This window comes from Chironomus tepperi, unplaced genomic scaffold, assembly GCF_022539635.2.
Source record: "Chironomus tepperi strain 1889 unplaced genomic scaffold, CSIRO-AGI_Ctep_v1 contig_196, whole genome shotgun sequence".
In the NCBI taxonomy this organism is placed as follows: Eukaryota; Metazoa; Arthropoda; class Insecta; order Diptera; family Chironomidae; genus Chironomus; species Chironomus tepperi.
In genome coordinates, this window is record NW_027226318.1 from 2,581,744 (window position 1) to 2,609,597 (window position 27,854).

At 31.1% G+C, this 27,854-nt stretch overlaps 1 protein-coding gene across 2 annotated transcripts; it reads right to left on the reverse strand.

The window, feature by feature from the left end:
- Nucleotides 1–18,233: 18,233 nt before the first annotated feature.
- Nucleotides 18,234–27,710, reverse strand: LOC139089936 (uncharacterized). 2 transcript variants are annotated; one of them, XM_070639589.1, is made up of 5 exons: nt 27,655–27,710; nt 27,368–27,511; nt 26,054–27,054; nt 24,489–25,994; nt 18,234–24,070 (listed from the first exon to the last, which is right to left on the reverse strand). In XM_070639589.1, exons 2-5 carry the CDS (start codon nt 27,412–27,414, stop codon nt 23,898–23,900), a joined length of 2,727 nt encoding a protein of 908 aa, XP_070495690.1. In that variant the 5' UTR covers nt 27,415–27,511; nt 27,655–27,710; the 3' UTR covers nt 18,234–23,897. The 2 variants fall into 2 exon arrangements, with proteins under 2 accessions (XP_070495690.1, XP_070495691.1); XM_070639590.1 differs by having other exon boundaries at nt 23,928–24,221.
- Nucleotides 27,711–27,854: the final 144 nt, after the last annotated feature.

The window sequence follows — 27,854 nt, forward strand, 5'->3', positions numbered from 1 at the left end:
AACGAAACGATAAAATCAGATTTATTGATAAACAGTTTAAGCTTCTATACATAAACGAATAATTTACATCTGTTAACATTTCCATTTTTTTGGCCACCAGGTCAAGTCCAGTAATAAGTCAGCCACCAAAATTGAATATTCATCTGCCTTGATCACATCATTCAACCACGAGAAGATACAGAAGATGAAAATGAAAACACAAAGTAAAAAATATTTGTGAACTGCGACTGTGGCCAATACTACTATTTAAATATCGATCGTACAACCAAAGAGAGCGATTTGGTATCGAAAGAATTGAAGATTTATGCAAAACATATGCAAACATTTTTGTAGAATATTCATGGAAATCGATTTTAATGAATCAATTTGACAATTTTGCCGAAATATTTGGACGATAAATTGTGATTTTGAGACAGTTTCAGTGTGTCAATATTTAATTTAATGTGAATTTTATTAAGATAAATTCTCTTCTGTAAAGCTACATGCGGTGCTTGTGCCTATATCTTTCACCATCTCCACTGAATATTATCTCATATTCCCTTTTGTTGTGCTGTTATTTTGTCATTTAGGATGTTAACAATATTTTTTTTATTTATTTTGATGACTCGCTCGGCTACAATGCACAACATTTTCTCACTCTATAAATAAAACTGCTTAAGTAAGTGAAAACAATTACCATAAAATGTCCCGCAGAAGTGATTTTTTATTTGTAAATTATTGTGACGCCAGTGAGAATTCGTTTTCTTTGCTGCTTTGCAGCTTCCATGTGAGTTATGTGAATTACTGTGAATTTTTAGCATGAATTTTAATGGACGATATTTATGATTTTTGGTTGACTCCCAATTATTATGAATTTATATATGCGAGGATATTTATGTGCCTGATCCCTGAAGATCATTACTGTTATTCTTCTCAGAAATTCGAGAATTCTCAATCATGAGCCTCAATTTTGATGAATTTTATGTCCAATTATGGTGAATGGTGTCTTATGTATTGTACAGCATGTTTATGAATCTGTGAAAGGCTAGGCAGCTCCTCAACACAGTAGTTCAAAACTTACAGCCATTCCAGAAATATGAAAAATTACTCTGACATATTTCAGAATTAATTTTCATCATCAGAATTGTCACAACATGACAATGATGAAAACAGAACAATGGAAGACATAAAAAAAAGGCAGAGATAAAAAACCTCAAAACTCAATTACACAATGACCGACAGAGCGCATGAGACACAGACTGTATATAGTTTTTGCGATAAGTTCAATGACACAAATTTGTCAAGCGCCAGGAGGAATATTGTTCACAAACGAAGAGAGAATACATGCACAAGATGAAGAAACAAAAAAATGATCAAGAGAAGGAAAAAAATAGCATAACAGGCGTCTGCTACAAATAATAATGATTAATTAAAATCTCACAGTGATAAAAGTTGATTAATTAAATGTAACCATTGACTATATGAGCAGCAACAACCCGCACATATAGTATAAGTAAGTAAGTAGGCATTGCGATATAAATTTATAAAAAAAGTCGTGAGAAAGTTATGAGGAAGAGGGTTGAATGGATGAAGGAAGCGCAGAATTTTCAGGGGATGTGACAATGTGGTCCTGTTGCTCAATCAGGAATGTCGTATAACAATATATAATATAATATATAATATGTAACTCTTGTGTCAATGGCATTTTTTAGGGCGGTATCAATATTTCATTTGTAAGGCCAAACTTATGCGAAGGATCTCTTCCTGTACTCTATTTCACGCCTGTTCCTTGATTCAAAGTTGTCCAAATGGTCAACATTGTCTTAATCCCGGTCATTGGACCGCTGAAGTTTCTAATCTACTGGATTAGCCCATATTTAGAAATTATAGGATTTGTACTCATGAACTTCGAAGAACAACACCAAATTCTAACCAAATGTCATACCAATTACTCCACAAAGACACTTAACTACTTTCAACTCATTAGGAAATTGCTGCATATCTACTTAGACACATGTCAAATGAAAGTAAATCTCATGCATCATAATTTAATTAGAAAGAAGCTCAAAATGAGTGATCATCACTTTCTGTTCCTATTAATAATGCTAGTAAAATATATTTCAGATATAACCAGATACAGCGATGGAATTTATGACTAAAATTATGAAAAAAGTCAAAATTCAAAGAATTCCACCGGTATTAATTTAATCATCACCCAATTTCTCAGACAGTCATCCATAAAGATGACAAACCATGCACATAATTCAGCACGAAAATTAGCAAAAAAAAAAAGAGAAAATAAATTTTGCAAACATATTCAGTCAGGGTCTGGAGGAGCTACAATATATGATATTATATACAATATAGCATGCCATAAACGGATTGATGTAATGACAATCATGAGCATTGCAATAACTCCATTGTAGGTAATATATGATTCGCATTTATGGGGCCTGATTTCTTCTTTCTGTCCCGACATTTACACCTTTTTTGGTTAAAAAAAAAGTCTCATTTTTTGTTGTGCTGTACAGATACACATAAAGATTAAATATGGAAGAAGATGGAAAGTGAGATGGAAAGAGATATGGGGAGGAAAGATAGAGAGACAGCAAAATAAATACGCGTCTTTATCAAGTCTGTTACAAAAATAGTATTTTGTATATGGTGATGTACGTGATTGGCAAGAGCACATCTCATTGACGCGAATAATATAGCAAGCAAATACACTGATGCACATATAGTAATATGACATTCATCAGAATTGTGATAATTCTCATTTCAGGCGCCTCAATATATAAAAAAAAACTTTTTTTTGCGTTTGTGCTAATAAAAAAGAAGACCTGATGCGCTAATTTTCTAATGGAATTATATGTTGTCCATTTGAATATTTGTTCGGTCTTTATGGCTGTGTTTTTATTAGCGGTGAGAATTAAAAATAGCAAAAAAAAAAAAACAGATCTGCCGTGTGTGAAATTTCCAATAATTTTTATTAAACTTTGTCGCCGGATAGCCAAAAACATTTTATTTTTGATGGCGCTAAAGACAGTGCAAATCGTTTTATCAATTCCACCTACATAGTTGCTGTGTTGACTGATTAAATACTTGACTGTTAATTCACATAAGATTCTTTTTCATACATCAATCTACTTCTCAGATTTTTCATTCATTCACTGATAAATATCATATTGCTAATGCCTCTTCTTATTTCCCCTTTTTTAATGGAGAAAGTAAGAGATTGATTGAGCTTTTGGTGATAAAGCGCATAAGTTTGTTCTAGAGCTCGGATTAAGTATGAAGTGGAGTAGACTTGTCCATAGAAATTCTGAATTGACTATGAGCTCTGGTCCTGTATTGAGTCTAAACTGATTTGTTGTTGTACTGGTTCCGTGCTTCGAGAGAAATTTTAATTGATCTTTCAAAACATAGCAAATTAAGTTTTGACTTTTAAACCCCTAATTGTATTAGACAGTATATTATCAACCCATAAAATACAGACAACCCATCTAATACAATTCGCGATTGTAAATTACCGAGAAATTAAGAATAACAACTTCAGGGGCTGATTTTTCCGATGGTGGTTCGGCGTGCTACAGGAATGTCGCTATGCCATACCAGGTGTACCACTGCATCGTACCAATAATGTTCCTATACCATACTATACAAGTGGTGCACCTATAACAAACCATGCCGTATCACAAACAGAGAATCGCCCCCAGAATCATCTAGATTCATACTCCATATATATTCAATTCTATTATTATAACACTGAACCTCATGACGAGCATCAGAAAAGGTAAATAAGCAAATAAACCAATTAAACTAATAAAATCAGTCAAATTAATTTTGTTTATCAATTCATTTTATCGCAATAAAAGATACGCCTTGGGAATCTTGATTGTTATCAACAAAAAAATCATTTAGACATTGGCAAACAAATAAATCTGTTAGTCGGTCAGCCACCCAACTAGCTTATCCAGCATTTATATTTCAAAATAGTTGCAAAACGATGCGCAAAAGAAAACCTTTTTGCGGGCACAGCTTGAAAAACCACAAAGGCACTACAATGTTGTGTCTTAAAATACAGAAATGTCTTTAAAGACACATTAAATCGCGATTCTCTTATTTTCTCGGTTTCTTTTCATATAAAATATATATAAAATGATCACTCAAATGGAATTAAGAACAAGCTAGAGGTACAAGAAGAGGTTACAAAAAAGAAATCATTTATTTCACACATTTTGATGGAATAATGAAATAAAATTTAATTTAAAATGCGGGAATCGAGTAAATTATTAGATATGGGAGTCGTTTGAAAATGGCTCCTAACCAGATGTTTACACTTGGTTCCAACTAGTTCCAACTACACAAATAGTCTTGCAATCTTAAATATATCAACGGTCATTTAATATTTAAATTAGATTTCCGTTTACAAAAAGTTAACTTCCCCTTTTAGAGTAGATTTCCCCTATCACAGTTGAAAGCCCCTTTCAAACAAATGTTTACTCTGTTTTCAATCTTCAAACAATAAACATCATTTAATTTACTTAACGTCAAATAGCAAGCTTTAACCAGCTTCAACGATCTGATAGACACCACTTCCTAATTATCCCTGTTTCTATTCACCGCTGAAAGCTGTTAGATCCAGTAAAATGTGTGATATTATGGGAAAATGAGTCAATAAATTATGAATATTTTGATTTTGAGTAAAATGATTATAAGAATTTACAGCAGTGTTATTAATAATATGTTAATTTAATTAACAAATAAAAAATTAGTCTTTCGAGACAGACATCATTTAGTGTTTTTTTTTCTGCAGACAAAAGCTGTTTTATTGTCGCATATTAAGTGTAAGGTAAACTTTAGCGAGGCATCTGTTCAATTTATGAACTCAAGTTTGTTGCTTGATGTGGACACATTTAATCAATTTAACTAATTTTATAGCTCGTTTCGGTAATGTCGTTAAAAAAATGACGCACGAGATTGTCGTGTCCTTAATATTTATCATTTTCTCTCGGTTCTATTGAACTCTATGGGAAATATTTATTGAATCTCGTCACATAATTCATCCATGTTTAAATACTTTCCCATATTTGGAGAATAATTCATTTATATACAGTCTTTTATGTAAAATTGCTACTTGTAGCTTTGCGTAAATCACATTCATATAGTCAAGTTTGTTGTCTCTTGACTCGCCATATCAAGATGACAAATTGTAATCGGGAAATATCAAGAATTTACTGTCGTATAAATTAAATTGAAGTTTCATGACTATGGAGATTTCCCGAAACAATGTCAATCTTGATTAGCTGTTGTCAACTGCGTCAAATTTTTGGCATCAATTAAACAAATTTTTCTTGCTCAATTAAATATCTGGCGCCTCAACTTGATGTATACTAAAAGTGAGAAATCTGAAGCATGTTGAAGGTTGTCGTGCGATAAAAATTCTACGTATAATATTATTTAAGTGTAAATGTAGGTATGCAGTAATTATTGACAGGGAGGCTGTCTAGTAAGATGTTTGGACTTGAAAGCAGTTCCAAAATTGTCAAATCATAATTGTCGTGATGCAATATAACAGTGTCACTGGTGTGTCGTACAACAAGCTCAGGAATGTTGCACAACAAGCTAAAGTGTGTCGCGAAGCATTTTCCACATTCAAAGTGTGTCGTGGCTCAAAAAAGTTTAAACAGCACTGCAATAGAATATGCACATGCATTAGCTATTATAAGATCCACAATATAATATGCCAAAATCCATCCAAACGTAAATTTTTGATTATTTTGATTTAATCTATGAAGGATTCTCAAAATGATGTTGATCTCTAATTTAATTAGATACGCTATATTAAAAATATTTTGAAAATAGTAAAGCTTCGCTACATCAACATTAAGGTGTTATTTAGTCTCGTGTATCAATTATTATCATTAAAATTTGTTAGCACTTTTAAATTCATTATTGACTATTTATAGACATGTGTTAGACAAGAATCAATTTTCTCGTCCTCAATTACTCATCGAACTTTATAATTATTTTAGGAAAATTTTTCACATTTTTTTTTTATTTTTGATCTAAAAATTTCTTTCAATAAAATTTTTTTGTTGTTTAAAATTCTAAAAATAATTTTAACGATCCAATCCAGTCGGACGGATTAATGGGATTTGCATAATGGCAAATCAAATGTCTCTCTTTTTCTCTTACACACACGTTCATTCAGTTTCTGAATTCTCGTTCCTTTTTTAATTTCGCAAAAAAAAATTATATAATGAATAAAAACGAAGGAAAAAAAGAATTAAAATGAAACTGAATGAAATGGGGAATTGAGAATGAATGCTTGGTGGAGTGGAATATGACGCATTTTAGGAATGGAATCAAGAACAATTATGAATGAACTGATCAAAGAATTTTGTGAAACTAAGTTAGGGACAATCTTTAGAACTATATAATACATTAAATCTCATATTCATTGTCAGCCAATGATAACAGCATGATCTGAGCATCCTTATCAGATTCACCATCAGATCCCCCAGATCAGATTCGATGAAATTCAGCCTAGGGCCAGGGTTAAATCAGCTTTTGTGCTTTCCACCCGTCAAGTCAGCTTTTGAACCATCTTGACCGTGTGCTTTGAGAATATTGGCTCCAACTATAGAAAACCAGGTTCAAATCCAAATTTGCAGAAATTATCTTCAACACAGTATGGCATCCAAATGGACCCTTATGCCACTCAGCTATAAATGCGTGAAAAATTGAATTTCAAAAGAAATAAAAAAAGCTCCAAAAATAAATATTTTAGTTGCACATTCCTTTCGACTCCTCAGCATCATCATTTGAAATACTTGGAAGTAATTTACAAAAAAAATACAAAATTGTTCGTTATTTCTGCTGCTAATGAATTTCATTTCATGTCACATCTCACATCGCAGAATATTAAGTCAGTCGTTCTGAATTTTAATCCTTTAAAAATGTTTGTTCTCTCGTCTTCGTAAAAGTCGTTGAGCATCAATAAGCATGTATACATACATAACCATTATGTTTATGATGATGATCTTGCTTCTTATAATGTTAAGTTTTGAGTCATAAATAGCAGACTCGTGACGGCATCAAGACCCCATTTTCAATTTTATGAATACGGTGCGCGATCATATCGTGAGGTGTTTAATGCCTACAGAATTTACAACGCAAGAAAAAAAAGGAAAAAGAATTAAGCAGCAGAATAAGAAAAAAAGGTGAAGTTTAAAAATCCTCACTCGATCGCTCACAGCGGGAAGCCGCAAAATATTCTTTTCTCAAGCGCATTATTTGATAAATTCTTTTTCAACAATAAACGAAGATGAGAGAGCGCAAAAAAAAATACTTATTATTTTCGAGAAAAAGATCGGAAGGTGCGAGATATCCCTTGTGTCCTCCCTCTTCTTTTGTTTTCGCATGATCAAGAATGAAAAGAGTTGCACTGTAATAATGGGGTTGTGTAGGTTGCTGCGCAGTTTAACAATCGTTTGGAATGGTAAAGTGCTGTTGTTTATTATGCTACTTAATCAGTAGTTCCTTAACTTATTTGAGTCCAAAACACTAATTTCCTATGGTATTTACTTTTCTCCTATTCCACAAAGAACTCTTAGAAAAAAGCTGTCACTAGACAGTATTCCACTTGATATTAACAATTGGCAGACAAAAGCCAGCGATAAAACAAGCTTTGGGCGTCACCTGAGTGAGACAAAGTTAGTATTCTACTATTCAACTCACTAAGGCTATATCTACTATTCTAATCGCAAAGATACACTGAGTAGAAATGATGAAAAATCTAGACCAACGTAAATCTAGTCTGAGATCGAATTTCACCTAAGCTAATCAGTATCATCCAAGGCACATGGTATAGAACTGTCCTAAAATCCGAGTACAAGGCAGCGTTACTCTTACGGTAAGTCAGTTTCGATGAAATCCGACCTCAGACTCGACTCAAGCTGGGTTATGGTAGGATTTTCAACCATTCTTGCCCCATGTGTTTTCCGAGAGAGCCACAACGTCCAATTGCCAAATTATTCGCCATTTCTAGTTCTTCTGTCTTCCGGGTATAGGATAAAATATATAGTACAAATTAAAGTGTGTCGCCATACTTTTGGCGTCTAATCCATTCCCAAAAAGTCGTAAAATATTGACAAATTAAGCATACAGCACCTCATTAAGAGATGATCAGAAAAAATCAGCTAATCACTGAAGAAAGAATGAAAAGAATTTCTGAAGGAAACGCCACGAAGAATTTTGTTTTTATATTCTTCTCAATTTTTATGTATTTCATTCCATGCCAAAATATATTCAGCAATCCAAATTACTAAAAAGGAGAATAAAATAAAATAAAATAGACGGAAAAAGTAAAAAGCAAGTCAAGATCTTTTTTTTACAGCACAAGGAGAGAGACAGACCATAAGAGAATGAGAAAAAAGGAATAAAAGTGACACTTTTGAACGAAAAAGTAATTAATTTTTAAAATATATTACGAATGCGGTAAAAGTTGTAAATAGATACCGTCGCAGAATGTGCGCGGATCAACAGTATCAAATTTTTAAAGTAAATCCAATTCTTTTCTTATTCACAATATTTTTAAATGTTATGAACATCCCAATAATACAAGAACAATGTCCAGAAACAGATTATGATTTGATAGAATCGTAAAGAAGTCAAAATGATTACATCAGCTAAAATTGGACGGTTCTTTGTTTATAGATACACGATATTATACACATAATATTATAATTTGCCTGGTTAATATTATTTTTTTGGCTCCGAAATGTGAGACGTTTGACGACAGGCAGCGGAATTGAAGGCATTAAATGAATTAATATGATAGAAATTAAATGAGCGGAAAAGGCTAGCTGACATAATTTGATGATGGCGATATTCTCATCTATGATTTATTCTTTTTTCTACAGAATGTGATTGGCAAGCGTTTTGGCCAGCTTTGGTCGATTTCTCGAGTTAGGCAGTTTTAAGGTCTCTGGCACATAATGTGTCTTTAATGCTAAATATGCAAGGATATCCAGATACTAGGGATGATTATCCTTTCAAAATCTTGTAACTGGGTACATCAGGTCTAATGACGTACTCGTGTCCTTGTAATACGCAGAACTTGCAAATGATTCTGATCCCTCTATATTGCTATAAATAGTGAACTAAATTATTAACCTAAATCAGGAATCCCCTACTAAACTATGTCTCATAGCCACAACAACATTCCATACATATGATAACATTTAAGAAAGTCAACATTCAAAGCCAATGAATAAATTTGCAGCTCGTGTATGATAAGATGCTTGTCGTTTATATCAGTAACGTGCTTAATCCTATCATGTCAGGAAATTAGATCTTAATATTTATTAATAATTTAAATTTTTGATTTTTTAAATACCCTCTGCTCTTATTTTGCTACGTGATGATTTTGTGGTAAGCTTTAATTTCAATAGGATGAGTTGGTTACGGTCATTTTTGTCAAAGTTTCGTATGTCCAACTTTGAAATTTCTGACTTAATCGAGCTTTTCATGGCAGTTAGCCATATGTCAGACATTTGACTGCCATGAATAATTTAAGCCAATCGCCTCATTGTTGATTCCGCTTAAGAATAGCCAATAAAACTTATAATTAAGGTAAATTATGTGTAGCTGCATAGACAATACTCATAAAATGCCGGATCTTACAGTATTAGCTTAAATCCACAATTACAGTAAATTGTAGAATTTTGTAGGAATTAGGTGTTCAAATCTGTCTAGTTACAAGCATTGTCCATGGATTAAAATGCATTTTACGTGATTTATTGTAGATTAATAAGCTTATTATACAAAAACCAATTCTTGTAGTAATCTCGCATTACTTAATATGTTTAACAAATTTCCAACAATTGTGTACATTAAAATTTAGCAAGTTATTTCTAAAAAAAAAATCATTTCAAGAAATCGCAACAAGAGTAAAAATAAATTTATATAGACATGATTGAAACTGGATCTTTCTGGAGCATTCATATATATATCTTTATTATGAAAATCGCATACATTTATTTATTTAGAAAATATACGTCGATCTACGTTAATATGAAAATTCCATAAATTCAATATTCATTTAGCTCTTTTTTATCTATTAAACTAGAAATGTAACGAAGAAGTCGCAACTTTATGAACATAAAATATAATAAAAAAGAAGAGTAGAAAAAAAATGAGAACAAAATCGTAAAAATTCAATTACAAATTGGCATTACAGTAAATATTTGAAGTGAAGTAATGTAAAACAAATAACAAATTGTGAATGCGCGCTCAAAACGGTTGTTCAATATTGAGTTGCATTTACAATAAATTATCAAATGGAATCATCGAATCATCTTGAATGGAATTTCAATAATTTTTTTCATTTATTTACTCTTTTTTTGTTTTGTTTTGTGTGAATATGTGCAAAAGAGAAGTAAGAGGTGATGACTGTGTTTGGGGATGTGAGAGACTTGAACGCATTTGATTTTATGGGTTTGATGATCAAAATGAAGGATGTGCTTTCTTTAATTTACAACAAAAGGGTTTTCATCTGACACTGTTGCTGGCTCTGTCACATTGTATCTATCACACATGTGTCTGCCACAAGCGGACATTTTTTCATCACTGTTCTACGACAATTAGCTTTTGGCCACCGTTTCCTTTACGGATTCCAAACAAGGGCGATGTGACTTACTTGTGTTTATGTCCCGGAATGACATTTGATTAGATGGTCATAAGATACATTGCCTCACTTATCGCATGTTCGTCTGCAACAGTCACACACCATGACACAGATTGACTCACGAATGAACATCATTTACGATCACCCCATAAATCCAGTCTTTCCAATAACTCAAACCGATCCTGCAATAAATCACAATTGTACAAAAATCCATAGCTATGACAAATGCAGTCAGGAATGCAATTCGATTAAATGTGCAATGCGCTTCTTTTTTGAGGTTACGATGCGTCTCGATTCTCAATGAATTTCATTACATGCAATAATGATAAATTTAATTTATTTAATTACGTTGAAATTTAAGCAGTATTTATATATATTTATTTTATTCATTGATGCCCTCAAGGCATGTCCCAATTATGTTCAACATTCCATGAATTTTACCCCGAGTGCCTGCGTGGATTGCGCAAAACAAATTACAATTACTTCATTAATTAAAGTTACAAGCAAATATTCCTCGACCTACCGAACACCGACATAAATTCACACAATTTCCTCGATAATTTTACAAATTGCTGTTGATGATCATATCGCATTGCAATTAATTAAAATTACATTTTGATGTGCATTAAATTAAGTATTAATATTTATAAATAATAAAAAAATTACATCAATTTGATTCACATTTCAGCACAATTTTAATTGGAAGCATGAAAGTAGGCAAGTTTAATTGTACTGAATTGCATGATGGGAGGCAAAATGTGATGAAAAATTGGCAGTAAAAGTCAATTGGGTGAGGTTTTGTAGAATGAGTGGTAAATTTTGGGTTTGTTTGGAATATAGCCCGGTGGGTATATGCTAAAATGTTGTCTGTTTGGATATCGTGTACGGACAATAAAACACAACACTTGGCATCCATTTGGCAGCCACTGCCAAGCGCCAATCACTTTAGTTTCCAAAGAAAATCAATTTGTAAAAACGATGGACATCCATCGTAGTTTCAAAACTTTCGACCATCAAAATGATGAAAAATGTGCAAATAAAGCCATCCAGTAGCGCCAGGAAGTTGTTTTGCATTTCTCGCAATATTTTTTTCTTGCATATTTGAAGCACTTTTTCATTATTTAATTGGGCGATGAAACAATTCATGCTTACGCTCATTTTTCCAACTTCTTCTTCATTGCACTTTTTAATAAACAATTAAATAAATTTAAAAGCAATTTTTTACATTGATCGCAGAAAATATTATTAATAATTTTTCTTCTTAATTTAAAACAGCTTTTTTTGCATAATAATAATTGTGGATATTGAGTGCGCACATATAGCAATATGGTATATACATTCAGTGCACACATAGTGTAAAAGGAGAGAAAGATAGAGATAGAACTTGATTACTTTACTATTTGCGCTTTGATGCCAAACGGGTTAATCGAAAATAAATTTATAAACTTTATTTGATAGTTTAATTTTTTCATTTTTGAAAAACATTTCTTGATTTCCAATAGGACGATTTAGTCAGGATTCTATGACTTCATGGATAGTCAAGGCTTATCCTGAGGCTTATTGCAATTAAGCTAATCAGGATGCCTTTGATCTGTGATGTAGAAAGAACTAGAGTTACCTGATATGTAAGCTAATGTCCTAGTCGTGAATTCAGCATCAAATATCTGCATTGGAATCTCTCATCATCCTTTCTACGATAATGCATGTTTATCGCGAGATTTTTACCGATCAATATCTGCAACTGAGCAACCCAACTGAGTCACTTCAGTTTATGACCATATTGGTGCTTTTTGAAAAATATTCCAATTATCCTGACAAAATCACCCTAACCCATCTAGCCTCTAGCATCCATTTTACATACTTTACTTGGAGAAAAAATTATAAAAAATTGCAATCGGCACTTAGACTCTACACAATCTTTATGAGCATTGATTATATATTTTTATTCATTAATGAGTTAATTGAAAGTGTTACTTTATGATTGGATTGAATGTGATGATTTCATCTTCTAAGAGGGGAAAAAAATCAGTTGGCATTCAAGCATTAATTGACTTTTTTTTATCCTTCATCATGGGATATTAACTTAAATTAGTTAAGCTGTTTTTAATTTTTTATGGCCTTTCATGATTAAATCAATCGTGAAATCATCAAAGTGAAATTTTCTGGGTTTTCAATGATTTTTGAGATTTTGTAATAAAATGTAGTGAAGGTTGATCTACTTTTGGATATATTCGTTCTGATGAGGGTTCATCAAGGATTAGGGGTAGCTTTAGGGAAATTTTTGGTATGCAAATCTCTTCTGAATGACGGAAAATATCCTCAGGAACTTAGCAAACTCTATTCTTTTTATTTCAGCTCTTGGAAGGAAGCTGTCAATAGAGACAGTATTACACTTGATATTGGAAAACGAAAGCCAGCGACTGTATAGCAGTTTCAGGCGCCATCTGAGTAATCTGATCGATCACAATAGATCTGCATAGGTATCAAAGTTAACTATGCACATCAATATACATTGTAAACTCGAAGTAAAGAATAAAAGCAGCCCAATCCCTAATTGACAATTCATAATTGTCTCAAATATTTAATTCGCAAATGTCTACAATCCACACCTTAAATATTCTACTCATTTGATTGAAGTATATGCATACCTATACAAATTACTTGATTACTTTATTATGACAGATTTGATTTTTAAATAAGATACCCCACTTGACATCCTGACAAATTTATTAGGTAGTGAAAATTGTCATAAAATGCATCATTAATTAAATCATTCAGGAAATTTAAAAAGAAAATTTTTTGTAATTTCCATGGAGCTTCCAACAATTTATTAATCAATAACTCATCAACCGTTCAACGATGAATATTATTAATTCAACGAAAAATGTATCTATTTAGGTATATATTATACAATATCCCATAAAATTAACAATTTATAATATAAACACAAATAACAGTTTTTATTCGCAAATTATTTATGATACATGATGTGCAGTGAGTTCGAATAATTTTTTTTGTGTCGTATTATACATGACAAGCGTAATAATAATATTTAAATTACGACAATGCAATGTGACAACGTTGTTGTTTGAAAATTTTCTCTCAACGAGTCGCAAAAAAACAAACCTCCGTTAAAAAGACATTTATTGACATTCAATAAGGTCAGTGTTGTTATCTGGATATTTATAATGAAGATCCTCAAACTTTTTTGTCAATGAAGACGATTGACTTCCAACATTGCGGAAATTATATGATTTAGGGTTTATCAGTGCAATTAATGTTCCTATGTTGAGGTTAGGTTATAATAAAAGGCTTTCCATCTGACTCTGTCACATATTTCGGACAAGTTCCCTATCCGCAAGTTGAGCTGATATTCTTTCATCGCTGTTCTGCGCTAAGTAGCACGTAGCAATGCCTTAACGAACACATTATGGTGTTCGGGATACATTTCCAGATAGAATTCAAGTCAGTCAGGTGTGAGATTTACCTGGATTAACAACACTGCATAAGATGATCTTTTTTGGTCTTTTACCCATCATGATTGCACGTCCGTACGTTCAAATATGAGTGTATGCATGAGAAGAATGGCAAATAATTAACAAAGAAAATATGTTAATTATCCTTGGAAGTGGCAAAATCGTATTTGGAAACGCCTCAATTTTTTCCTGTTTCTTTCTTTTTTCATTTTTGGATTTTGTTGATGCGGCGTTTAACGGTAAAATACTTTTTTTTATTCTTAAGCCATATGTCGATTGTGGATATTTCCCAAATACTCCTTAATTCTCTCTTTCCAATTTTAGACACTTTGTCGTTAGTCAGAATCATTTTTTAATCACACTCCTCCTCCCCACTTGTAGCTCATATAGACAATTATTTACTGACTAAAGCAATTAATTTAAATGTTCGTGATCAATTACTTATTCAATATTTTCCACATTGATTTATCATCATATAATAATTTAAATATCAAAGTAGGTGTCAGGGTTGAGATATTTTTTTAATGTTAATAAAAATACTTAATGTGTCATATATCTAAATAGTAAAGAGATAAGCTACAGGCACTTACTAGATGTCGTACATGAGAAGGATTTTTGAATTGCTAATTTATTAGTTTTATCATTCAGGAAATGTGGTTTATGGCTGTTCATTTTGGGATGATTTTGATAATTATTAGTAAATATGTATATTTGGTTACTTCTGAAGAATTTGTTAAGTACACTGAACTGAGGAATGTATTTTAATTTAATTAGTCAATCAAATTCATCGCTAAGTACTACAAATAACACTCCCATATCAATACAATTATTGACTAAGAAATCAGGCGCCTTTAATAATGATTAACTTGATTACGAGTGCACAATAATGAAATATTTGAAGACCGAAAAACGTCAATGACTCTTGTCAAGGAAAATGTGAAATTTTTTAATTTAAAAAAGTGTAAAAGTTACTTTCCTGGTTTCCATCGGACTCTTGAACTTTTTACTGTGGCTTGTTTTGTTTTATCCTTCTGTTTAATGCTTCAATTCAGTAGTTCTCTTATTTATTTCACTAAAACTGATTTGCAAACAAAAGATTTGTCGACTTTTTCACTCAAAGATTACTTAGAATTTCAAATTTTAAAATCTCGTTACAATTTAAATATTAATTGACCGTTAGATTTCATTCATATTCTGAATAATCTTTCTAGCAAACTCAGCACAAATATCATCTTGGTCTCAAAGCTAAATAGCCATGAATTTTGTTGCTAATTAAAATTATAGCTGTATACAATGTAGTAATAAACATTAAGGATGCAATTCAAAGCAGGATATTCAAATACCTTGACTGAAAATTTCAAAAATGATCTAATTTTCAGTAAATCACAGTTAAAATGCGCTTATGTCATTCCATCATAATTGATTCCTGTAATAAAATATCATTTTTTCTTGATGTCGTTAAGCTATGTCAGGTAATTAAAGCTAGTAAACAATTTTCAATTTAAAGTCTTATAAATATTCACATAAAAATGAATTAAATTTATGCCATAATTAGCACCTTTGCAGTTCTTATCTCTCGATTGTCATTTAACACGCTCAAGTAATGTTCATCGTAAGCAGTACAACTTGTATTATTGACATTCCTCTACTGTAAAGAATCATACATTGAAATAACAGTTGTTGTACTTAGCAATAAGGATGACATTATCGTGAGATAATGCAGCAATGACACTCGATGAGTTTTCATGCGCCACATGCAATAATTTAAGTGGAAACTTTATGGCAAATGGAATTTAAAGAATTTTATCATTAAATATACATATGTATTTATTTGATATTTGCATGCATGCATGTGCACCTCGATTTATTTGACTCTTGTGAAGTTGAATTGATTTCTGTCAATTGGCTTAATATTCAGGTCCGGGTAAATTTCCTTCATTTCTCAATTGAATTGTTTTATGTTTCGGTAATTGATTGCTGCTTTAGTATAGCTTGTGTATTCCTGAAAACTCAACCACAGCATACCTTCATTAATCAGTGCCTAGTCCAATAAATTTTCAGCTAAATTCACATGAATAGCTTTCCCTGCAAGAACTTACATCACCCAGTGCGAGCAGCTCCAAGAACTTTGTATTGCTGAATAAATTCTTTTTATTTCTCTTTTGCGAATTCATTTGCATGCCATGATAGTTGCGTCGTCGTCGTCATCGTCAATAATAGTTGCAATATTTGTTTGTTAATTGTGACATTGAATGGAAATCGCTCGCCATAATTCTTACTGACACTTTTTTTACAATGTACACACTGCCAAACCCCAAAAGCTCCGACTGCAATTTATGTCTTGCATTTTACACTATATTGATGTGACAGTGATCAGAATTGTCAATTAGCCAATTGCTCACACTTTTTTATAATAACAGAGTGAGAGTGTTGAATCAGTATCGAGCATTTTTTTGTCATTTCGAAGCACTTATGTCACAAATATGCAAATTAGAGGCAATTGTGAACATTGATGAATTGACAAATTGTGGAGAAATAAAAAATTTCATGGAATGTGAATTTTAAATTTAAATTATATTACTTCTTTACTTAAAGCCTCTCTCGGTGCTCTTTTTTTCCACATAAAAATGTTTAATGCATACCCAGTTAACTGGATGATTGATTGGCTGGGCGAGCAATTTCCTATGAATAAATTTATTTCACATTCTGAACTGAATTTTTCTTAATTTATAGACTTATGTCTCATCAAATAAATCTTGATTTTCTGATGTTTATTGCTAAAGTTTTTAATTGAAGCGTAAAGGCTTTAGAAATGTTTTTTAGTTGTGTTTATAAATGAATTTCATTTCCAATCAAATTTCGCTTTCAGATTTTCAAAATTCGTTTGACAGTTCAAATTTCAAAAAACCGTTAAATTTTCAAATTTATAAAATCCGATAAAACATACAGAAAGTCAAAAAAGTATTAAGGAATATAATTCTAATTTCCTCTAAAATGCGCATAGTCACACCACCATCTGGAAGCATTTCATCTTTAATTTTCCCCAGCATATAAAATTAGTTTTTATTAACAAATTAAAACAATGACGTATTTCGTGAATGATTAATAACATCATCTGATATTTTGCGTGACTTATAAATAAATTTATGAACAGCATGAAATGTTTCCATTTAATGCACATAAATCACATGAAGTGATCGAATTGATCGATTGGATGTTGAACCGAATTATTAATGAATACAAAAACAAATTTCAAACGAAGTGTTGGAAATGGAAGCAAAATTTTTTTTTGTAAGGTTGGGATTCATTTAGTAAGTTTAAATTCTATCATTTGAAGGAAGAAAAATTCTTGAAAGCTGTAATAAAACTTTTGAAAGTTTACCCACAAAAATAACGAGAATTTCATATTTAAATCATTCTCATAAGCTCTTGTAGGCTTATAAACCTGCATTGGCTTACAAAAGAAAAAAAAATGTTTTGTAAAAATGCGATAAATAAAGAGTGGATATGTTTTGGCGTTTGTGAGATGGCGCTAGATCCATACGATGACTATGTACTTGAAAAAGGCAAAAGAAAGTAACGGCCCTACAAAAATTAAAGGAATCTTCAGTGAAATAATTCATTCTGACTTACACAGCTAAGGAGTTAACACCTAAAGGAAGAGAGGCTAAAGAATACAGCAAACATAAGGACAAATCTCCAGCAACAACAAGAGTTGAATGATAAAACGAAATGTTAGTGATGTTATTCAAATAAATTTTTCCTGAAAATTAAGACGTCGGTGACTAACTTCGATTCAAAAACGAAATATCCGTTAGATAAGTTTATTCGAGTGTATTCAATAACGATGACTATTTAGACAGCTTTGAATAAATATTTAGAAGATAATATCACATTATGTTTGTAGTTAGATAATATTGTTATTTGACATTTCTGAAATTCTTTTAGTCGTTCTTAATTATATTAATCCATTAAAATGCATTTTGTCGTCAACGAAGTTAGTCTATTTGTGAATTGGCGACGTCGCATAATAATATTGACGAGGAAGCCTAGATAGAAAGAGGGATAAAAGAAAGCTCATTAGATAATTTTGTTGGAATAATTTTCAATTTTTTATTTAGTCCTTTTGTGACATGAAACTTCATAGAGTTAAATGCCCATTTTTTCTCAATACATTTTTAATCTTCTAAATACCAAGAATCAATTAAGATTTTTATTTAAAAAAAAAGAATTAAAACACAAGTTATTAAATGAATTTAATTTATCATCATTTTTGTCATATTTTTTCTTTGGAACCGAGACTTTCTTGACATCCTTCAAATTCTAGCTATGAAACTACTAGTGAAGGCAGTCACCAGATAGGTGTTGAAGGATGTAAAGCAGATTTCAGTCCGGACATTACTTTCATCAGTAATTAAAATAAGCCAACTTAGTCGGAATAATAAAATCAAGAAAATTGGAACTGCATTCTAAAGCAAATATAAGTTTTTAACTGTATCAAATACCAGAAATGCACTTTATACTATTTTGTATTCATCTAATTACTCTTACTTTCTCATTAAATTTCCTTCACGCAAACCATAATAATACTTTGCATTAACGGTTGTCATTCATTGTGTAAAATACAAAATTTCTTTTTGGAAGCAACAGTAAAGAGAGATGTGTCCTATACATCAGCTGATGTCATCATCCTATATGAACTTAGGACTAGGATTTTGGCAGAGTTATAGGACATGAAAGTTGTGTTGTTTCGTTTTAAATTCATAAATGTATAAAGTGAAGAAATCTTTAAGATCCACATAAATTCTTGTGTCCCAAAGATATTTTTATGTTAATTTTTTTTATCTCCATTGTTATCAATAATTTTTATGAAGATTTGCAATCTTTAACAGCCTTTTTATTTATTCTTTTTTCACGTTTGTAAAAAACTTTATATTTTTTCCATGCTTTTATATATTAATCAGTAACTTAACTCAAACAAAAAAGATTCTAGAATTCATAATTTTGTTTTGTTTTCGATACAAATATAAAGAGTCCCTTTTTTTACGCATCATTTTTATGCTATTTTACTTTCTCGTGCATGAATGTTTATTGTTCGTCAAATTTCTACTTCTTTAGTTTAATTCATACACATTTTTATATGTCATAGAAGTTTTTATGTTTCGTTATCGCTTCTACAAACAAATTAAAGCTCTGTATTTGATGAATTTATTGGTTCTTCAAACTATTTTTTAAAAACAAAATTAAGAAAACTACATGCAATTTTCGACAGAACTTGTCAACCGGTGAACATTGACTACATTCAGTGCTGTGCTATACTGAATGTGTTCTCAGTATTAGCATCTAGTACTCTTCTTTATTTTAAGGCAAGGAAGGACAGTCAATGTACACTGCCGACACATCAGTTCCATTTTTTTAAAAAAAATTAATCGTTCAACATTTTCCCTACGTTTTGTCGTATTTTGCATGTGACATTATTGACTCATTAAGATTTCTCAAACGGAATGATTTTTACTTCCAGTATGATTGTTCAAGCATTAACAATCCCTGGAAATTGACTAATTTATTTCATCATTTAATATTGTTAACCTAATTTTGACTATGTTTTCTTTTTTTTCATCATGAAATCTCAAAATATTCTCCTTAATTTTCTTTTGTTTTGTATTTTGAGGATTTATTAATTTTTTCTTGCTTGTTTATTCTCTTAAAATTGTTGCTAAATGTACCTATGATTAATTCATAATTTAAAGAAGATATAAGAAATGGTTTTTCTTGCATTAGGAAACATTTCACAGTCTTTTTTCTTTTCTGACATTCCTACTTCCTTCTCTCAAAACTCATTTTTTTTGACAATGGATTTATTAATGACTGTAGAATTTCAATTTTTAATCACAGCAAAGATGTAGGACATTCAAGTAATGCCTCTTGATTTCACTAATTGCAATTCACATTCTTATCTGCAATTAGTTAGTTTAGCTAACTTTCAGTATTTATCATAATTTCCTTGTTTTTTTTTTGGTATCAAATTGTAGTAAACTTAATGATGCTTTGCTGTTTCCGATTATTCTTGACTTTAAACTGTGTTGTGAACTGGTTCAATTTAGAATTGCTTGTTTGACAGAAATAATAATCTAAATTGTGCAATTTTTGACAAAAGATCATCTTTGAACTGTAAAATTCCAGTTTTCTAAGTTGAAAACGCAGCTTAGAGTAAATAATAATCCAAAAAAAGTTACGCTTTGTTTTAAAAAAAGTAACTATAGAAGTACGGAAGAATTTAAAGTAAATATGCATTGTGAGAGAGACGAGAAAAGTACGACTATTACACGTTTTAAAATCAAGTCTGTTGTAATTTTTCCGTAATTTTTTTTGGTTCTTTGTACTATATTTGTTGTATTTTCATCACAGTAATTGATTTCATACCACATACAATCAATTACTAACAATAATTTAATTCAACTTTGTGTCCAGTCTTTCATAAGTTGATTCGTGTTAACATATTCAACACATTTTCAAAAAATTTATTTGCTCTGTCAAATTTTTTCATTCTTTTTTTTTTGTTAAATTATCGTTTGTTTTCGAGTTTTCAATTTAATGTTTCCTACTACAACAAATATCACAGTTCAAAAAAACATTTTCATATTCAAATGTCACTTATTTTCATAGTTTCAAATTTTTCCACTTATTTTCTTTTTTTTTGCAGAAATACTTAACGAGTTTAAATGATTTTTTTTTTTTCGCTTCTGAGATAAAATAATGAGTTTAAATCCTGATGGGCTCTACATCACAGTGCATGTATTAAATATTTTAAAAAATATTCTTTTAAGTTTAGTTTCAAATAATATATGAGAAGGATATATGAGTTATGACGAGATTTTTTCATTTTTTTTTTTTTATCATCATTATGTTTGTGTTTGAGATCTCAAAGAAGAACGTTCTGAACATATAAGATTATTAAATTCACACAATTTTAAGTCTTTTTTTATCTGTCATTGAATAATTTTTTCTTCTTCTTTTCATTAACCTTTTTTTGTTGAATTGATTCATTAATGTTATGTCGTTAAATTAATAATTGGAAAGTAAATATAACGAGAAAAAGGTACAAGTTATGCAAATACTTCAGTTTACTTTGTTTGCCGTTGCAGCTTCTCCGTAATTATGCTGCATTAATTGTGCCTCTTTATACTTATTATCACATGATTATAAATAGTTCATTTGAAGGCATTTTCTTAATATTTTTTTTGACAGTAAACATTGTTTCTTCTTCTTCGTATTCATTTTTTTGTTTTTTGTTTTGTTAAATATAAAATATGTTCATCATTTATGTAGGGAACTTTCATTATATCTGTATGATTCAATATGAGTTGACATTTCTTCAAGTTTAAAATAGAAATCAATCAAATTACTTGTGATCATAATTTTTCATCTCATTGATTATACAATATCAAACTAATAAAAAAATATCCACATTATTGCGGGACAGAAGCACACTTTCCGAATTTCAGTTGCTGGTCAATAACATATTTCATTCGATTTTAGGGAGATTTGGAAAACAAAGAGCTTAAACCCTTATAAATATATGCCAAGTGAAGCTTGGGTATCTATCGATCTTAAGACCGTAAAATATATGCCAAGTGAAGCTTGGTCTATCCGCGAGACTTTTAATCATGACGGTGGGAATATATCTGAATTGGGTTTCTACCCAATACACTAATTTGGCAAGGAAATGCGAGGTAAGGTTCTAAAGATTCGATTTTTTTGTAACTTAATAAGTGAATATAATTAGTGACTTGCCAATAAACAAGGCAACTTACTGAAAATTAGACCGAATCACGAATATGAAAAAGTGACCGCAAAGTTCGGAAAATGCGCTTTAAAACATTTAATCAATGAGTTTTTGAATTAAATTTGAAACTAAATAAACTATTAATGCTCACATTTTATGATTCACACACTAAATGTAATAGTTTTTTCTCAAATTTTCTCATGTCAACCAATTATCATCATCATTCGAATTTTTATATGTAGAAAAAATATAAATCCTTCAATACAAACTCTTTTCTTTTTTAAAAATTTAATAAATTGTTTCCTACCGTTTTGAAGTTTTTACTTTTGTTTTATTTTTGCTGTTTTTTTATTAAATAATTTCTTCATTATGCATGCATGATCTTTTTCTAGCGTATTTACTGCATGAAATCAATTCAGTAAAAAGCTCGAAGTTGACTCAAAGCTTAAATGGAAATATTTCCATGCAAAATTCTAGTTAAATTCGAGCTTTTGCTTAATTCAACAACTCAAGACAAGAAAGCTTTATTTGCATCAATGTTCTGAGAGGTACAAACTCAGAATTGACTTCTTAACTTCTAAGATCAGACATGCATGATGATTCAGTTACCGCTTCAATTTAATTCGCGATAAAGCTCTTGTTAAAAATTGCATTTTTTCATCGTGCATCATTTTTAAATATAAATGAAAATTTATTTTTTTGCCTATTAAAATTAAAAGTTTCGTAGAAAATTTTGTTTTGCCTTCATTCTTTGAATTAACTAATTCTAGTAATTTTTCATCGTTTTTTATCATCGAATATAACAACGGAGCACGGCTAATATTAGGTAATTTATTTTTTTAGTGCATTTCCATTCGTTAACTACAGATTATGTTCTGTACTGTAGTTTTATTTTTCTTCTTTATTTGATACTGAATAGATTCAATTTTAAGAGAACGCTTTCTCACTTGTTTTAACTTAGAACACAAAAGACATGATTTTTTTTTTGTTGCAATACAAATCAAAATAAGTAGCTATTCATTAATAGAATAATTTTTAATGATATAATCGTTTATGGATTGCCATATTCTCTTTTTTTTACGGATTAAATTCATTTAACGTCTACAAACTACAAAATTACCATTTAAATATTAAGTGAATATTAAAAAAATGTTGAACTGCTTCACCAAGAGCACACAAAAGTCTGAGAGAAAGCTTTTATGAAACAGTTCAGCGTGAAGTTAATCAATAATGTTTATGTGTATTCATTATATTCTTTAAATTGTAACTCCTTACTCACAAATCATCAACCAAATTACTTCATTCGAGAGTTACATACAATAATTGTAAGTTTTCTTAAATTATAAAGTTATGCATTATAATAATGTATCTGTGTGTGTGTGTTGCAATATTTAATCGATTATACTTAGTTTCTTCACAATTTTCATTATTATTATTATATTTCTTGTGAAGGCGTTTCTTATGTTTTACATCACTTCTCCGTAAAATACTAGAACATTCACTATTGTTCCTTGATTTTTGCGCACATTTTCTTAACAACAAAAAAATATAAAAATTTTAACGGCTCGGAAAAATTTGAAAAAAAAAAATTCTTTGTCGTTTCATTCATTCAAAAAATTTTTAACCGTTATTTTGAATTTTTTTTAGCCGTTAAAATGCGCACAATAATTTAATTTCTTCACGTCATTTATGAGATTAAATTTCTAGCATTATTAAACTGAATTAACATTTATTTTGCAAGAAATAGTTTTTTGCCAATCAATCAATCATCGTTTTAAAAGTTTCATTGAGAGTTACACACAAAAACCATCAAGAACTTGATATACTTTTCATTTAAAATTGGCAAAAACGATAGAGAATCCCTTAAAAAATCTAAATATTTTGGTTTCTATAAAAAAATTTCATTCGTGGTTGAGTCTTTTTTGGGAGGGGTGATGAAAACATTATTTTAGATCAGATAAACTTACGGTTGTACAGCGGCATGCTGAAACTGGATGTATGGATTTGGACCGCCTGGAATCACATACATTTGTTGTCGTGTTTGTGGCCCGCCTTGGATGTTTTGAAAGCTACAGGCATTTGTTTGATGAATATCTGTCAATTGTGCATTCGGCTGTGGCGGTCTTTGTTGGAAATCTTTTAATTTCATTAAAAATAGACATATGAATTAATATAATGCTGCTAATAGTAGTAGATTAGTGTAGGGCTGGGAAAACAGCTGTTTATGATATTCATTTGTTGAAAGTTCATCGTTAATGAGGGGATGTGATTTACATTTGAATGACCGCTTAAATTAGAACAAAACCGTTAAAATCATGTGGTTATGAATTGTGTTATTATCAAGATGTAGCAGTATGTTTGTTAAAATGTACTTTAGTAACTTATTAGAGAATTATTTTGAGCAAGCATGTAGGAGAGGAACAGCTGTTTTAGCCCATATAAATAATTTTTTTTTGTTTTTTGCCAAAGCAAGCCAATGAATTTTCAATAAAATTCTATTACTAAATTAACAGAGTACACTTTACTACAAATTAATAGCATCAAAAGTACTCACCGAAAGCAGGTGGGAATGGTGGAATTTGTCCATTCATCATACGATATCCTTGAATCATATTAGAATCAAATGGTTGAGCTCCATCAATAGCATCAGCTTGAACAAATGCTTGTTGTGGCTGCTGTGCATGAACAACTGGTGATTGAGCATCAATTTGATTATTTTGATGATCACCATAACGATTTGAATTGTTAAAATGACGATTTCCCATTTGATTATTAGAACTGAAGCTCTTAACACCTTGGAAAACGTCACTGCCGCCAGCTTCCTTATCAGCATTATATTGTTTATAGTTTTCATATTTGTTGTACTTTTGTTGTGATTGTTGTCCGTTATATTCAGCTCCAGCTTGATTTCCAAATCTTGGTGGTGCATTGCTGTTGAATGGTGGACGAGGCTTGCCCATGTAATTATTTTGGAATTGTGGTTTATCGCCACGTGGATTTCCATTAAAGTCTGGCTTGTTGAATGTTCTTGGCTTGTCAGTTTGCCATTTTGGTTTATATCCTTCTTGACCTTCTCCGCGTTGTTCACCGAAATTCTTTTGATATCCTCCTTGATATCCGCCTTGGTTATGCACAAATCCATTCTGTACTGGCTTATTTGGATTAAAGCGATTGTTAAAATCAGGTTTTTTGTATCCCATACCATTTTCATTTGGCTTTTTGTCATCATGGTTTTGGAACTTATTGAATGGCCTTGGATTATCACCCTTATTCATGTAATCCTTATTATAGTTGTTTTGTGGATTATGATTTATGTTCATCCAGCCTTGTCCCATTCCTTTGAATCCATTAACCATTCCATTGGGTTTGTTATAGTTATTCATAGGTCTGTTGTATTGATCAGGTCGTCCATAACGTTGATTCATGTTGCGTCCATTTCCTTTACCGTTAATAGTTTTAGCTAAATCAATAAGCTCCTTTGCTGGATTCTGGCCAGCTTCATTTAAAACGGCAATTAATTCACGTGCCTGACGGGCATTTGATGGTGTAAAGAATGTAAAAGCAGCTCCTGACTGTTCACATCTTCCAGTACGACCAATTCTGTGAATGTAATCTTCTGAGGAATTTGGATAATCATAATTAATGACATTCTTAACGTCTTCAACATCTAATCCTCTAGCTGCAACATCAGTTGCTACCAAAACTGAAATGCGTCCATTACGGAAACTTTCAAGTACGAAATCTCTTTCGTTTTGGCTCTTATCTCCATGAATAGAGTTTGAACTATATCCTTCACGCTGAATGATTTTCAATACATCTTCAACTTTCTTCTTAGTTTCAACAAAAATAATGCTCTTATTGGTTGAATCATTTCCCAATTTCTTCAACAACGCAATAAGTTCCTGTTCCTTTTCTCCTTCTTCACAAACCTTAATGTTTTGAATGATGTTGTTATTTGCTGACAAATTCAATGAGCCAATATTGACCTGAATGTAATTGTGTAAGAAATCTTCTGCGAGAGTTTGAACTTCTTTTGGCCACGTGGCACTCCACATAAGAACTAAATAAATAATACAATTAATTGAAATCAAATAAAAGCATGTAAAAAGTAATGCTTACCTTGACGATCTGGGCGAATTTGTTCGATAATCTTTCTGATTTGAGGTTCGAAACCCATGTCTAACATCCTATCAGCTTCGTCCAAAACAAGATAAGTGACTCTACGTAAATTAGTCACACCACGTTCAAGGAAATCAATCAATCGTCCAGGTGTGGCAATACAAACTTCAACTCCTCTTTGCAAATCACGAATTTGAGGTCCTTTTGGTGATCCTCCAAAGATGCAAGTATTTCTAGCCATTGGCTTAATATGTGTGCCAAAATCGCGAGCAACAGTTTGAATTTGCTGAGCCAATTCACGAGTTGGTGCTAAAACCAAAACAATTGGTCCTTCACCTTTCATGAGTGGTCGTTGATGATTAATATGCACAATACCAGGAAGCATATAAGCAAGTGTCTTTCCTGATCCAGTTTGTGCAATTCCAACAAAATCTCGGCCAGATAATGCAATGGGCCAGCCTTGAGATTGAATTGGTGTCGGTAAAGTGAATCCTTGTCTTTTGATTTCAGTAAAAATGTTTTGTGAGAAATTGGCTTCTTTGAATTCTTGATGTGGGAATGGAACATCTTTTCCCTTAACTGTAATTTCCATAGTTCCCCTCCATTCAACAACATCTTCGATTGAACGGTTTAAATTATTCTCATGAACTTTGTTAAAGTCCTTAAAGAATGGTTCGAGTTTAATTGTGTCCCAATTTGGAGCAACTAAACTTTGACCTGGATATTTTGCTTTCATGCTCTGCAATTTTGCACGATCTTCTTTTGACATTTCATCAAGATCTGGTGACTGTGAATTATTCATTTGCATCATTGGTTTGGGCTTATTTTGTCCTGGACCTCCAAAGTCCTTTTTCGGTGGGTATGTTCGATTATGCATAAAATTAGGATTATTGTTAAATGCACCATTATTCATGAAATTCGGATTAAATTGATTTGGATTGTTATTTCTATTCCAACGATTTTCTCCATCATTATTGTATTGTGGACGAGGTGGTCGAATACTATAAATTAAATTCGAATAGAAAAGAGAGAAATTTTTGCGCATGCATTAATTGAGTCTAAACGGGAAAGCAGAGCTATATTGTAAACTACATACATAGATATATTGACAAGTTTTCAAGGCCATAAAATGAAATTCAATATTGTAATGCAATGCAAAATTACCAATTTTTTCGTGACATTTGCATACTTAAATAATTGGCAATTTTCCATAATTTTACGATGACTTAATATCACGATTTTCTAACGAAACTTAATTTCTGCATTTCTAGAGCAGCCATTTTTTTATAGACAATGAACAAAATTTTCACTTACCCATGATTTTGGTTGAAATTTCCTCCTTGATAGCCGCCTTGATACATTTTTAATCGGTCGTATGTTTATCTGATTGAATAAATATTTTCTGATATAATATATAATTAATAGAGACGAAAAATGTGAGTTTCAAAGTTTTTCTTCCTGCGAAAAAAGAAAGTGAAAAAAATTACATTAAAGCTTACTATAACTGGCAAATTTCAATTAATTGATATAATATAAGTGCTTAACTACAAAATTATCTAGTTTTAAATACTTAAATACTCTTTTTAGAACGATTAATTTACTTTTTTCGTCTTCTATTTCCTCTCAATTAATTTACTCAACCACGAATGACGTCGGATGGAATTTTTCTTTTTGATGTTTTCTTCTCTTAAACGATTTTTATCATCTGACTATGAAAGTTTATCAATCATAATAATCATTTAACATGTAAATATCTTCTACCTGATGGTTTAATTAAGTTTATGTGTAGTTAAATGCTGTT

Bases quoted from the DNA above. Each gene is read 5' to 3' on its own strand.
- LOC139089936 (XM_070639589.1), bottom strand. From the start codon at position 27,414: ATGTATCAAGGCGGCTATCAAGGAGGAAATTTCAACCAAAATCATGG. The intron at 27,055-27,367 runs GTAAGTGAAAAT...TTTAATTTATAG, and splicing joins AATTTCAACCAAAATCATGG to TATTCGACCACCTCGTCCAC. The intron at 24,071-24,488 runs GTGAGTACTTTT...TGAAATTAAAAG, and splicing joins ACCATTCCCACCTGCTTTCG to ATTTCCAACAAAGACCGCCA.